Genomic DNA, 14763 nt, shown 5'->3' on the forward strand with positions numbered 1-14763 from the left:
AAACAGGCTCCAGGCTCTGAGCCATCAGCCCAGAGCCTGACGTGGGGCTCGAACTCACGGACTGCGAGATCGTGACCTGGCTGAAGTCGGACGCCCAACCGACTGCGCCACCCAGGCGCCCCCAAGCGCTCTGTTTCTTGCAGACTTGTCGGACCAGGAGTTCTGGTCTCCTGTTAGCTGCCAGCCAGGGGCTGCCCTCAGTTCCTTGCGTCTTCGACCCTCTGACGAGGGCAGCACACACGTGGCCACTTGCTTCTCTAAAGCCAGTGAGAGGGGATCTCAGCCAAGTCAGATGCTGTCATGTTCTGTGACTTAATCACGGAAGCAACATCTCGTCACCTTTGCCTTATTGTATTGCTTGGAAGAAACGGGTCTGGCCTACGTCAAAGGAGGGGATTACGCGAGGTGTGCACGCACGGTGGGGGTAATCATGGGGGCCACCTTTGTGGGTCCGGGCATTCGGATCCCCCAGCTCCGCAGAGTAGAGCCCAGGCCTGACGTTCCCCACCCCCAACCAATTTGGAAGCCCTGGTCAGGCGTCTAATTGAAGAGATGCCTGGTTTGGTATTGCGGGTTTTCCTGGGGACCCTGGCCCCATAGCAGGTTTTCTCCAGCCAGGATTCCAGTAGGTGATGGGAGAACACCAAACTGTTTCTCGCCCCACCCCTACCCGCCACAGATCCGTCAAGGTGTTTTTCAGGTAAGATCCTTGATGGCTGCTTCGCCAGCGGCCTCGCCACCCCCGTTATGAGTGATGGTTCCGGGCAAGTTATCGGATTCTCGGCAAAGGTCATTAAGGCCAAACTATGAGATGGGCGCCTCCTAATGCTTCTATGTCTCCTCTGAGTGACACCTGGGGTAAGGAAGGAGCCCGCGGTCACACACCTAACCAGGAGAGAGACTAGCTCCAAAGCCAAGGTCCACCTCCAGAACCCAAGCGCCCACCTCCAAGGGGAGGTACTTCCAACTCAAGGGTTCTTTCAAGTGTAAGCTTCCTCCCTTCCAGCCACCAGATGCTTCGGAAGAAAACAGATGGGACGTAAGAGAGACCCAAAGTTCTGAGATTCCTTTGACGCGAATTCCTTACTCTTACTCAAAGGGCACAGGACCCTCAATTCTAATTTTCTATGTCCCCCCCCTTACCTGGTTTATTAGCCAGAGCAGCTGTTTCTTTCCATCAACAACAACAAAATCTGCAGCTTTCCTACCAAATCCTCAGCCACGGGAAGTGCCGTGGCCTTTTCTTTTTGGCCTCTGCGTGCCCGTACACCCTTACCATCTCGGGAGATGCTTCCACGGTGAGGTCTCGGTGGGAGGCAGGGGCCCCCCTCCCACCTTACAAGGCAAGGAGCCCAAGCATCCCAGAATGGCAAAAAGACTGTGCCTCTCTAGGCGCACGGGAGAGGAGTTACTGGTTTCCTTAGGGCAAGAGGATCGAATTCTCTCATTGTGGCTAATCTGACACCTTGACATCAGACTTTGATCTGGACACGTGACCAGTGGTGAGAGGTGGCTGTGAGTCTAGCTGTGGCATCCCGGATGGTTTGGTGGCCGTGCTGCCGAAAACCTGTTCATCTTTGACATACGTTGACAGACGCAAAAATATTTATTTCTTTATCTTAGGGAATCTGGTCCCACAAAAAGGCCAACACTTTTTTCATCTCATCGTCTTGACCCTCCAAAAAACAGATCTTTCGCTTAAGAGGTAAAGTATGTCGATAAAAGCAAATTTAGAGGTGTGCTCAGATAAAATCATTTCTTACAGACCGGTACTACAGGCAACCCTAGAGTTCCAGTTCACGCAGAACTCCCTTCTATCTGTCATGTACAGTCTCTGAAGGAGAAAAGAAAGTTAAGAGGTTGTCTGCAGACAAGGCACTTCAGAAACCACCTGGCGGCGGACAGGAAGGCCGAACCCCCACCTCCGTGAGAACAGCTCCAACGTTCCTGCTCAAACACTCTTCCGCCTGGCTTCCAGCGAAGCCTGCCTCAGCCCCGCACTGCCTACCGGGCCCGGAGGACCCGGCAACCAGGCCACTTGGCCAGGACGAACACCGTTTTCTGAGGCTCAGCGCGGTTCCTGCGGCCGACGCCGTGGAATGCTTTCAGAGGCCCCTGCCGGGGCCTTTTGCAGGAGGAGTCCCTTTTGCAAGGGCGCGTTAGTGCAGATCAGCACGTTAGCAAAGCAAATCTTAAAGAAGGTTTTAAAAGCCGGTTAATACTCCTGATTCCCCTCCTGATTGCCTGTTCAAGCTGCAGCCTATAAACCTGCCAGTCATCAGGAAGGAGTCCCCCCTCTGAAGGCACCCGGAATCAAGTGGCTCCAGCCGATGGGAGTGCACGAAGCCCTCCTTCTGGACGCTGGTCATGTGACACTTGTAACCACTGAGAAGGGCCGATCTGAGTCCAGGCAGCACACGCAACCCCTTCTTTTGCTTTGGGGGCTTGTGTTTAATACGGGTCACTGTGATGGAAGCAGCAGTCTCGGAGTCTCTCGTGTCAAGAGAACAGAGACGGGGATGCCGGAGTTTTTCTCCTCCTCGTTCTGGTGGCACACCTGAATCCCAGGGAAGTGTGACATGTGCCAATTCACTGCGAACATGCCAGTCTGTTAAGAACGTCAAGACGAGGAGGAGAGGGTCATGCTCCAGACAGAGGCTGGCCGCGGAGAGCTCCGTCCTCCTTCCTTTGGCCCAGGTGAGGCGGCTCCTTTCCAGAAGTTGTACGAGGAAGAAGAGGGGTGCGCTCAGATCAGAACTGGACCCAGCCTGTGCCTGGTTGAGTCTGGCTGGAAGTCGACCTGTAAAAGGGAAAAAAGGGAGGGGTGGGAGAGTTCAGATGTTTGAAAATATAAAGTCGATAAAATGTGGCTTCTCTCTGGGCAGAAAGAGCTCCAGGAAGCTGGCCCCCGAATGTTCTAGAGCAGGGGTCAGCAAACTACAGCCCAGGGACCAAATCTAGTCCTCTGCCTGTTTCTGTAAATAAAAGGTCACTGCCGCACAGCCACGCACATTCACGGACACGTCATCTATGGCTGCTCTTGAGCTACAAAAGCAAAACTGAGACCATAAGGTCTGCAGAGTCGATACTACTTGCCGTCTGGTCCTTTACAGAAAGCACGTGCCGAGTCCTGTCCTGCAGCCCGTATAATGTCCGCAGAATACATTTAAGTTTGGAGCATCTCTCCACCTCGACTCCAAGGCGAGGCTTGAAATTTTATCGAGGCGAAGAAGGCAAGAGACCTTGCCTCGGAGGTCCCATGAGGACGGGAGCGGAGGAGGAACGGGGAGCTCCTAGTGAGGACGGGACCGGAGAGAGTTGCAAAGGGTAGCCCCAGGTCGCCCAGCAGTAGAAGGCAGCGAAAAGCCTTCACGGAGAGAAGTGTGCCACCCAAAGGAGGCACTTGGGGCTCTGCCCTCCGGCCGCCCTGAGAATCTCCGAGCGAGAGCTGCTGCTCTGAACACCACAACAAAAGCACCTGGGCCGATCCCAGGTTTCTCGAGAAGCAGCCCCGGCCCCAGTCCCACCACAAAAATGTGACCCTCCTCACCCTGTGGATTTGGTAAAGTCTCCCCAGATGTCGGCGGTGGCGGCGGTGGCAGGCTTGGGTTGTGGCCAGGACATGGTGGCACCTCCTACTGACGTCCCCACATCCGATGGGCAGGGAGAAAAGAAAAGGAGACACACGTCAGGGATCGCTCTTTTGGGTGGTCTCAGCGACCCTGAGAAATCAGCCTCATGACTCCAGGTGCCTGAGAAAGACACACGGAGACCCGCTCTGGGGCAACCGGACCCAGCGAGCTGCCACATTTCCGCCATCAGCTCATGAGGCCTTGAGGGCTCCTGGAGAAGAGTGGAAAGCCACGAACGAGGTGGAGGGGAGGGTGCCGGTGAGGAGGAATCACACCTCACCGATCATCCCTACGTGAAGCTGACCTTGTTTCCAATGGCTGACGTTGGCCATCTGGTTAAAATTTACCATCTCCTGCCCTGGCTTCTTGAGTGGACAATGCCCACCACAGATGCAAGACCGTCTTCCTGTAAAGCCCTCAGTCCAGTGTCTGGATCAACCGAACGAAAAAGTTATGCTCCGGACAAGTGGCAAGTGCTGGGACCCAAACAGGTTAGGGTTTGGGGAGAGCCTTCTAGAAGAAGCCACAGAAGCTGCTATCCGTGTGGACCTTTTCATCCAGGGAGGGGGCACAATGGCGCCGCAGGGGCTGTTTCTGTGCGTGTCTGGCACCTCTCCCAGGGCTAAACGCCCCTTCCGAAGGCCCTGAGCCTGCTACCCTCTGCCTTCCCACCAATCTGCTATGTCTCATCTGCTCTGGGCTGGGAGATCAGATAAAACCAGGGCCTTCAAGTGTTTAGTTTTACAGCTCGCCAAGTGCTTAAGCAGTGCTTTAAAGCGCACTATCTTTCAAACCCCATCACAGTCCCTGGGGGAAGATAGGCCGGGACCAACCGCGTGACTTCACGCACATTCCTCACGTCTCAGTTCCCTTATCTCTCAAAGGGAGACAACAACAGTGCTGACTTCACAGAACTGGTCTGTGTTTTGTTTTGTTTGGGCTCCACCACACCCAGCATGGAGCCCGAGTCAGGGCTTGACCCTGACCCTGGGATCAGGACCTGAGCTGAGCTCAAGACACTTACCAACTAAGCCACCCGGGGTGGGGGTGGGGTGCTGACACCATTTCATCTGGAGACATGCTAATTGCCAGTCTGGCACATTAGAGCACAGCCCTTGAGAGCAGCAGCTGTACTTGGAGTATCCCCAGGACCTGACACACCGCCTGGCACATATACATATTCTGTATCAGCTGTTAAAAACGCACCAGCAACTGAGGAAAGGCCTAAGACTGGCTCTCAGACCTCAGCGAGCACACAACACTAAGAACATAGACGTTCCTGCCCTTGTCCCTGGTGATGCCAAGGTAGGCGGTCCTATACGGTGCTAAAAGGATAGTTCCAGGTGTCGGGGCAGGGGGGGCTCACTGACTGCTACTCCTGCCCACTCCTGGGCTGGGAATCCCCCACAGGGCTGAGGTTGGAAGCCCGACCTCCAGACGGGGAAGCCAACGTCCACACCCCTAAGAGAGAACAAAAGCAGGATTCCTGCCTAGATCCTGCCCCCCCGCCAGAACCTGGTGAGATCTGCATGGAGAAAGTGGGCTGGTGACAATCACCCAGCCTGGGGAAGGCCAGGAGCATCCAGCGAGGCTGGGCAGGTAGGGTGGGGAGGCCAAGGAAATGGGCTAGCTCCCCGGCATTACCAGCGGCTGGTAATAGGCACGAACCTCTGGAATCCCAGGGTCTCCAAAAGCCGTTCCTTACACCTTAGAACAAGCCCCAGCATAGCGTGCTGGGGGAGTTACCTCTGTTTCCCAGCACCCCGAGGGCCTTACAAGGAGCATGCTCCAAACTAAATCCCCAATTTTATTTCCCACCACTCACCTTGGCAGACTTATGCTACATCCATAACCTTAAATACACCAGATGTTTAAAAATCTGAGCCTTGGTGCACCTGGGTGGCTCAGTCCGTTGAGTGTCTGACTCTTGATTTCAGCTCAGGTCATGATCTCACGGTTCGTGGGATGGAGCCCTGTGTTGGGCTCTGTGTTGACATGTGGAGCCTGCTTAGGATTCTCTCTCCCCCCTCCCTGCCCCTTCCCTATTCTCTCACATGTACTCTCTCTCAAAATTAATTAATTGGGAAAAAAAAAAAAAACCTGAGCCCCATTCACATTCTTTCTCTCTCTGTGACGCCAAGCATCATCCCCTGCCCCAATCTCTTTCCTTAAAGGCCCAGTTCAATTCCACCTTTTGGGTGAAGCCTCCCCACACCATGCTGGCTGGTAGTATGTGGACCCATACATTTGGTCTTTGCGTCCATGACTCCTCTCTCCTACTAGATATGAGTAGTCGACATGAGCAGACCATGTCTCCATCACCCACCCACTCGACAAACACTGAGCAGCCTCTGAGAGCCAAGAACGCACGTGTGGGTGATTTCACAGCCATGAACAAGTTTCAGTCCCTGCCCCATCAGGGGTAGACAGAGGCACCGAGGGGGTTAGTGGTGGGCATCAGAGAACAGAGGAAGCCCTTACCCAGTCTGGGCAGGATCACCTTCTAGTTTGTCACATACAGGTACCGGATGATGGACCAGTGTGAGTGCAGGAGGGAACACGCCACGGGGCCCCAGCCACCGGGGCGGGGGAGAGGAACCCACAGGGCAGGTTCAGCAACAAGCACTCCGGAGCACTGACCTGAACTGGGAGCAACTGCTGTCTGGCCGAGGGACCCCCCCGCAGACAGCTGCTCCCCAGGAGGGGGGATCAGGGTGGAGGTTTTCCCCCCTGGAGGAGGGGGAAGCAGGCTCAAGCCCCCTGTGCTGGCGGGCCGGGCTCGGGGAGTCCCAGCTGCTCCTTCCTTCTTCTTCATGTTCTAAAGAGAGGAGAGGAATGCAAGCCAGTCAGCTCTGCTGGGGTCCCACTCCCACTGGAAAACCCCACAGGGAGGGCCACGGCGGCCCCCAAGCCCCAAATGTCTGTATAACCACAAGACGGTCAAGAGCTGTCCAGCACTCTCACTGTTACGAACAGTACTCCATGCGGCACAATTCTGGAGCTATTCCCAAATACATTTCATTTTAACACTCGGCACTGGCTTCATTAATCATCAGAGAAATACAAATCAACACCACCAATCAAACCTAGTGCTGTGCCAGCACACGCCCACCAGAACGGCCAAAATGTAGGCTGTCAAGTACCAACAAGGATAGGGAACGACCGGAACATTCCCACACTGCTGGTGGAAGCATAAACTGGGAAAACTCCTTGCAAAGACAGCTTCAAAGAATCTATAAAGCTGAGCACGCCAACGGATGACCCAGCAACTCCCCTCCCGGAGACAGACCTCCCAGGAATGCGTTCTCACGTGCACTCGGACGTTCACAGCCGCACCATTTGTGAAAGCTCCAAACCGGCAGGCACTCCGGTTGAACGGTAACACCGGGGCACATTCCCATCACGAGATACGCCACCACAGTGACAACAGACAAGTTACGTGCACCGAACGGAGGCTCCCACAAATGCTACATGGCCCAAGGGGTTACACACACAAGAGCACAAGGCAGAGGATTCATTCATAAAAGGCACAAACGAAATCTAGGGCGTCCGACGTCAGGACAGTAGTTCCTCTAGCCTGTGGACGGGGGCAGGGGAGGGGCTTCCGGAGTGCCGACAATCTCTGCTTCTTGATCTGGGGCTCGTTTGGGTGGGCACGTTTGCTTTTCAAAAATTCACCGCCTTCTACATTTATAACGTGTGTGCTTTTCTGTGCGCATATCATACTTCAGTAAGACCCTAAAAAATCCCCCAAACCTGAGTCCCAACGTGAGCCAGAAACCAGTGCTAGTTACAGGGATGAAGACACAGTGCCCACCTTCTAAGGGGAGCAGCAGCTTAATCCAATGCGAAAACCATAGCCCTGAAGTCAGGAGCCTCACAGCCCTCGCTGAGAGTCCAGCTGTGCCGGTTATTTCCAGCTCTATGACCTGGGCAAGTTCCTTAATCTCGCTAAGCCTCAACTTCCTCGTCTGTAAAATGGGAGAATGTTTGAGTCATGTAAGTGCCTAAGAACACTACCTGGCACACAGCTGATGCTCATTAAATGCTAGTCCCCTCCCAGCAAGAGAGGAATCACATCCCAACCAGTCCACTGGACATGACCGGTATTTTCTCTTAAGGGCCAGCTGGCCAACTTCAAGGGTCCCAAATCATCACCATCATGAAGCAGAAAAGAGGAGAAAGAGACAGTGTAAGTAAAAAGGAAGAGCATTATTTTAGGGTTACAAAGTTTCTTCAAAAAACATTTCCATCTGGTCCTTGGTTCCCCCAAATCACTCCAACCCCCCTCCCTGTAGCCGGGTGAGGACCAAGCCTTGGCCACCCAGCCCAGCACTACCTTTTCCCACTCTCAACAGGAGCTAACAAGGGGACACCCCCAGATGCCGGGCAGCTTAGGACGAAGACACGGGGTGTCAGGACACCGCCACTGGCAGGAGCTGCCCATGACTCCCGGCATCCACCTCAACGCCCTTCTGCCCAGAGCAGAAGGCTCTGGCTTCTTCCAAAAAGCCTTCCTGGCTTCCCCAAGCTCTAGGCTGCGTGCCCCTCCTCTAGGAGCTCATGGGACTGAGCACATCCCCTCCCCTGCCAGGTTGTGATCGCCGTTTGTCTCGTCCATCTCCGTTGAACTCTGAGCTCCACGACAGCTGAGCCCTCTCGCTCACCCACGGCCCAGTACCTGGCACAAGGCAGCTGCTCAACAAGTATGGGCTCAACGGATGGAACTGAATTATGGGAAAAGAGGGGTGGGCTCTGGGCCGGGCTTGGGCGCCTGCCAACAAAGCCAAGTGAGGGTGGGACTCACCGCGATGTTGAGCTTGATGGTCTGGCCCTCTTTGAAGCCTAGGTCCAACTTGGGGCCCAGGTCGGGGTTCTGGGCTTGTTTTGCAAATTCACACTGCTGTTTCACCCACCTGGGGAGAGAACAGGAAGAAAAGGGTGACAATGAGACCAGGTGCCCTGCAGAAAGAGCACACGTGGGCTTGCTACTTGGACCTGAATTCAAATCCTGACTCTTGTCACATAAGCAGCCGCGCGCACATCCGTCACCTCATCAGCAAAATGGGATGACGATCCTGTGTGTCTTAATGACTGCTATGAAAATTCGGTGAGCTCATTTATGTACAAGGCGGTCCTGACACCTGTCTTTAGGAAATCTGAGAACCTGGCCCTTTCCTCCCCAGCACTTGGCGTGAGAACTAAGACTATGTATCCACACGCCGCGCCCAACGACTCTTAAGGTAGGTGGTGAGACAAGACAGATGCCCAGGCGGTAGAGAGCAACACCAAGGTCCCCCACCCGCCATCTGATACCCATCCAGCAGCCACCCAGGGACACATCAGGGAAGTGCCGGGGGTGCCCACGTGAGTGGCGGCACTCTTTCCAACGTGCCAGCAGCCAGAGGTGGGGGTCTGCAGGTGGCAGGGGCACAGTCCTTCCTGTCCCGTCTTCTAGCTTTAGAAAGGACTCCCAGGACATCTGGTAGGTGGCCGAGGATCGCGCCACTTATCGTACCTGGGGGGACCGGCTCAGCAAGGCCACGTGAGCCTTGCACAGACTCTGGCACCTCTGGTGCCTGGTATGGGAAGAGGAATGGCATCCCAGAGGCTGGGCCGGCTGACCCTGGGAAAAGGAGACGACTCGAAAGCAGAGAAGGCAGCCTGCCCCACAGGAGCAGCGAGTTCCCCCGAGGCGCCGCCAGGAGACGAATCCCACACAACCACCGGGGTATCCTAAGCTGGGGGACCCTTCTGTCCAGGAAAGAAGGGAGGAGGCGTGAGCATGTGTGTCCTGCAACCACTCACTTGAAATGGTCCTGCAACGCGACATTGAAGTCAAAGGCGTCACCGCGGTCCCCGAAGCCAATTCCAATAAACGCCCGGCGCCCTGGGGGACAACGCGGGATTAATCCCAGTTAATGCAGAGGCAGAGGAAACCTTTCTCAGTGGGAAGAACTACCAAGCCCCGCACGCACCGTTTCCGTCTTCGATGCGGATAACGAAGTACCTGCTGGAATCCGTCACGCTCTCCACGGCCGTGCCAGGAAACTGATCCACCGGGGCCTGAGCAAAGAGCTCCCCTGGAAACACAAGGGAGGGTGAGCCTCGAGCCCCCTTCCAGCCTGACATTTCTATCCCACCACTGGGCCCTTTTCCCTAAAAGGCAGGTAGGCAAACCTTACCCTCGAGTTCAAATCCAGTCTATTCTAACGGGACCGGTAGACACAAGAAACATAAGCAAGGAAAGGTTTAAGTCAGAGGGGGCTCGGAGGTCAGACACGGCCCAGTTTTAACATTTTTAACTTAACTGCCAAACTTTTCAAAATCAAACTACATGTAAAATAATCCAGGTTTCTGGCTTCTCTTAAAACCTAAAGCCCATTCTCGCGGGAGCGGGCTAGAGCCTACCCGCCTCACCTGTAACGTTACTTGTCTGCACTCAAGGGCCCGGGAGCAGGCAAGCCCCCAGGTAGAGCACAAGCTTTCTGAGGCAGGACTGCAGACGGGCTGGTGGACCCAGGGGAAAGAGGGTTTGGGCACTCACGGAAGGATCTGAAGCAGCCAGGACAAAGGGGCCACCGGTCTTAAAAGGAGCCCTGGTGAAATGCATCCCCTGTCCCTCTGGCTCTCCAGGCCCCAGCACAGCACACACCTTTGGGGACATTCTGGACCTGCGTCATCTCCACAGGTGCCGACCTCCGTTCACAGGTTCAGTACTCGACCCAGGATTTACAACTGACTGCTGGTTCAGAGGTGACTGCCATCAAGGCTGAAGTGAACGGAAATCAGTGTCCCTGAAGTCTGCAGCTTCTTGATAATTTCTCTGACCCCCTAGTTGGGTCCCTGGCCTCTGGAACTCAGCTGGGTGCCTTCAGCCGAGAGCAGCGATTCTCAACCAGGGGTGATTTTGCTCACCTTTCCCCCAGGGGAGACGTGGCAACGTGTGCAGTCATTTGTGGTGTTCACAACTTGGGGGGGGGGGGGGGGCGGTGCCACTGGCATCTAGTAGACAGAGGCCACGGATGTTGCTAAATACCTTAAATTTGACTTAACAGCCCACAACACTCACGTGGCCCAAATGTCACTAGCACGGAGGCTGAGAAACCCTGGCCCAAAATGACTGCAGAATGAGAGACAACCAGGACCCAGTGGGCGCGACCCCAAGCCAAGAGCATGCTGGGGTGGCTCCTACAGGTGAGGCTCAGCTCTACGCAGTCGCTGTTACACTCAGCGGTCACCCTGAAGTCAGCTCCCAAGGCTCCCAGGAAACAGGTGTTGCCATCCCTTGGGAGGTCACCCGGGACACCCCAGCACGCTGCACAGCCAGAGTTCTCTGGCCTAGTCATGGCAGCTGTCTTCTCAACCTCCTCTGCTGCCAGTACCGGTCAACTCCACGCTCCAGAACAAATCGACGCTTTGGATCACCTTGCAGTTCACAAAGCAATTGGCTAAGTAGGTGCTCACTTCACATTTCCAACAGCCTTGTGAAAACAGAAGCTAAGGTGACCCCCATTTCAAAAAGGAGGCCGAGGCACTAGAGGCCACATGGCTCGCGCAAGGTCTCAGAGCTCAGACACAAGTGACACAGTTCTGAAAGAGGCAGCCCATTTTGCCTATGACTCTTTACACTTTGTCCTGCCCCACAAAGAACAATCTCTATATGTTAGAAAAATAAATGACCGAATGTTCTGGTACCCGACCGAGCAGGCGCTGTGCCCGATCCCTGCCCTGGGGGCTGGGACTATTTCAGGCCACAATGCCCCCCCCACAGCTCACCCAGAGACACTAGGGGCACAGGACTTCCAGATTTCCCCTAAGGTAACATCTGCCAGCTGACCCCGACACAGCCCAGCTTGGCTCGTCCTTTCACCAGAAAAGAGCTGAGCAGGCCACTTTCCAGCTCTTTCGGTTAACAGGCGTGGTCAGTCTGGGGAGCTACCATTCAGTCGATACACAGAATTCCTGAGTAAGCAGCAGAGAGCTCAGCCGCCAAGGGCTGTGTGTCTTCCCCCAGCCCGTCTTCAAGGCAAACCCTGGGGCTTCCTCCTTGGGACCGACCTGCAGTTCTCCTCTCCTTGGGCTCCCAAATTAGTATTTTCTTAAGGAAAAACAGGTGCTTGACAGGTACTCCCTTTTACACCTGGAGACAGTGGTTTCTGCAATTAAAGGCCGGGGCCAGGGTGGGGAGGGAAATGGAGACAGTTTAAAGGTAGTCGGGCCTTTGATTTCCAGGATCGGTTCCCGTGACCCGTGAGTGGACCGGCCTGGGCCGGTCCCTGGACAGAGTAGGAGGTGCGGCATCTCAGCCCCAGGAGGGCCTCCCTTGCCTTTACCTGAGGTCCTGTCCTCCAGCTTGATGTAGGCCACCTGCCCTTTTGCAGTGATCCGCAGCCGGCCACTCCATGATGGCTGGTCCAGCTGCCACTCCGCGGCCCTAAGGGGACAAAAACCATTGAGCCTCTGCTAGAGGCTCCTGCTCCCTCACTCCAGTGCTGGGGACAGGAATGCAAAGGGCACCCAGGCTGCTTGCTCTAGACCAGAGGTTGAAAAGGGCCATACGATCTTTGTCACAACTACTCACGCCGCCGTGGTAGCGTGAAAGCGGTCACAGATGCTACGTGAGCATGTTGGTGCTTTAAGTATTTTAACTGAGTGTTTTCTACTGCGACTGTATTTCAGTGCAGCTTTATGGACACTAAAGATTTGAATCTCGTATAATTTTTTTAATGTTTATTTTTGAGAGAGAGAGAAACAGAGCATGTGCAGGGGAGGGGCAGAGAGCGAGGGAGACACAGAATCCGACGCAGGCTCCAGGCTCCGAGCTGTCAGCACAGAGCCCAACGCAGGGATCGAACTCACAAACCGCGAGATCAGGACCTGAGCTGAAGTCGGACGCTTAACCGACTGAGCCACCCAGGCGCCCCTCATATAATTTTCAATTAAGAAATATTTTTTTCTTTAAATGTTCTCCAACTATTTAAAAATGTAAAAACCATTCTCAGCTTGTGAGACATTCGGAAACACAGTGAGTCGCACTTTGCCCACCCCAATTCTAGACTACAGAGAACTTCTCTGAAGTAGGACTTTGCAATTTTCTTTCTTTTTTTTTTAAGTGTTTATTTATTTTGGTGGGGGGGAAGAAGGAGATAGAGAGAGAGAGAAAGCCAGCAGGGGAGGGGCAGAGAGAGAAGGGGACAGGGGGTCTGAAGTGGGTTCCGCGCAGACAGCAGAGATCTGGATGCGGGACTCGAACTGAACTGTGAGATCATGACCTGAGCTGAAGGCAGGCGCTTAACCGACTGAGCCACCCAGGCGTCCCTCCAGTTTTCTTTCTGTAAAGGAAGTAGCTACTGGGTCTGCCGTTTAAGACGCTGCCAGGCTGCACGGGCCAGAGTGACCATTTGGGACCACTGAAACGATCTTCAAAGAAAGGCAAAGAGGGAGCGATCATTAGGAGAAAGAGAAAAGGAGAGCGACCATCCGTGTGAGAAAAGGGGATGGGTGTTCAAGAAATACAATCTCAAAGGTGTCCTAGGCAGAAAGAACCACAGGACACCACGGACCTTCTTGGGGGACTTTTAAGGCAGTAACTGCACATTTTATTTCTAAGAAGCAGTTTGGTAAAACCCCCCAAATACCAAGAACCTTGGGTGTTTCCAAGAGGCTTTTCTTGGAAGTCCCTGAGCAGAAGTCAGGCCTTTGAGCGACACCATAACGTGCACACAGGTTGTTTTCTGGCCACACAAATGCAGACTCTCAATTCACAAGTCAGTGGACTCAGTTTCGGTTCCTCTTAATGGGGCAACACAGGCCTTAGATTCAAGCCCAGCAGAGCTCTGAGGATGAAATGCAGGGACTGCCAGTTTCCTCTACGCCACACCAGCCAGCCCCGACACTTGGGAGACTCACTCTCTGGGGGACCAGGAGGGACAAAGCCCATCCTACTTACGGGGATCGCAGTCGATGACCATCCCCGGTTTGGTGTCCCACCTCCAGTCCGATGACAGAAAGTGAACGTTTTTGTCATCGTTCCTATTGTTGCTTTCATACTCTTTTTAAGTTACATCACGGATGTAACAGGTGTTCAAGAAAAGAATCTGTTCTCTAGAAAATCAGCTAGGAGTCCGCATTAACACAACTGGAGAGTAGCAAGAGGCCAGAGAGGCGGACGCGCCACCGTTCTCGCGGTGCAGGCCAATCCTGTATCTCCAAACAACTTAGACAAACACGGCCTTCAAGAGCGACCCCACCCCCAACCCAGGGGCACAAAATAGCCACAGATCAGGCGGTCTGTAACAGGTACATCTTTTCTTCTGCTTCTTTTCACAGGCAACGCACCCAACATGGTAACAACGGTACAAAACGGTACAAAAAAAGGATGCCTTGAAAGGAAGTCTCCTTCCAACCCCCACTGTCCTGCGTTCCCTTCCTGACGCTACAAGCACCTGTTTATCACCGGAGACGCGCGGATGGGCTCCTCCCAACCGCCACAGGCTGTGACAGGGTCTGAGGTTCGTGAGAAGGGGGCTGGGCGGGGAGGGGTCCCCGGGCTTTGGCTCTCCGCTTCCGGCTCGGACGGGTCATTTTGGCCGGTTCTCGGCTCCCTTCCTTCCCCTGGGGATTTCCGCCCGCGATAGGACCCCTCCCCCTTCAGGCTTTTCAAGGTTCCCTCCAAGGCCAGTTGGCGCTGAAAGAAAAGGTCTTGTGAAACCCCCACTCCCAGCCGCTTTCAGGGTACCCGGCAGCCCACAGGCTAGACACGGCTTTAACGCCTTCCGCGCGCCGGGAGCCCCGTGCGTCGGACTGAGACGGCCCAAAGTCTGGGTCCCTCTTGCTGCTCTGGCCTCGAGCTGGGAGAAGCCGCGGCATTACCTCCCGCCTCTCCCCTACACCCGCCGGGGCCGTCCTCGGCTTCCCAGTGGGCGTGTCGGCCGGCGGGGAAGGGGTTAAGTCGGGGTTAGCCCGGGCCGGCGGCGAGCGGTCACCTGTAACCACGGTTGGTGGCTCGCGGCGGGATGCGGTAGACGTGGACCTCCGGCTTGACACAGAGCACCGACTCGTACTCGCCCTCCTCCATCGCGACGCCCGGAACCCGCCGGACTTCCGGCTCCTTCCCAAGCAGCGGGGC

General features: G+C 54.9%; 1 protein-coding gene across 2 annotated transcripts; it reads right to left on the bottom strand.

Annotated features, from left to right (window-relative positions):
• Window positions 1-1587: 1587 nt before the first annotated feature.
• On the bottom strand, window positions 1588-14763 carry NECAP2 (NECAP endocytosis associated 2). 2 transcript variants are annotated; one of them, XM_078452331.1, is made up of 8 exons: window positions 14621-14763; window positions 11969-12069; window positions 9611-9715; window positions 9441-9522; window positions 8440-8548; window positions 6273-6450; window positions 3551-3635; window positions 1588-2800 (listed from the first exon to the last, which is right to left on the bottom strand). In XM_078452331.1, exons 1-8 carry the CDS (start codon window positions 14710-14712, stop codon window positions 2752-2754), a joined length of 801 nt encoding a protein of 266 aa, XP_078308457.1. In that variant the 5' UTR covers window positions 14713-14763; the 3' UTR covers window positions 1588-2751. The 2 variants fall into 2 exon arrangements, with proteins under 2 accessions (XP_078308457.1, XP_078308456.1); XM_078452330.1 differs by having other exon boundaries at window positions 3551-3638.

Source organism: Panthera onca, chromosome C1 (assembly GCF_046562875.1).
Source record: "Panthera onca isolate mPanOnc1 chromosome C1, mPanOnc1 haplotype 2, whole genome shotgun sequence".
Classification (NCBI taxonomy): Eukaryota; Metazoa; Chordata; class Mammalia; order Carnivora; family Felidae; genus Panthera; species Panthera onca.

Coding starts and splice junctions, on each gene's coding strand:
- NECAP2 (XM_078452330.1), bottom strand. CDS start 14,712: ATGGAGGAGGGCGAGTACGAGTCGGTGCTCTGTGTCAAGCCGGAGGTC. Junction 3,639..6,272: donor AGCAGTTGCTCCCAGTTCAG/GTCAGTGCTCCG, acceptor TGGGGACGTCAG/TAGGAGGTGCCACCATGTCC. Junction 2,801..3,550: donor GACTTTACCAAATCCACAGG/GTGAGGAGGGTC, acceptor TCCCTTTTACAG/GTCGACTTCCAGCCAGACTC.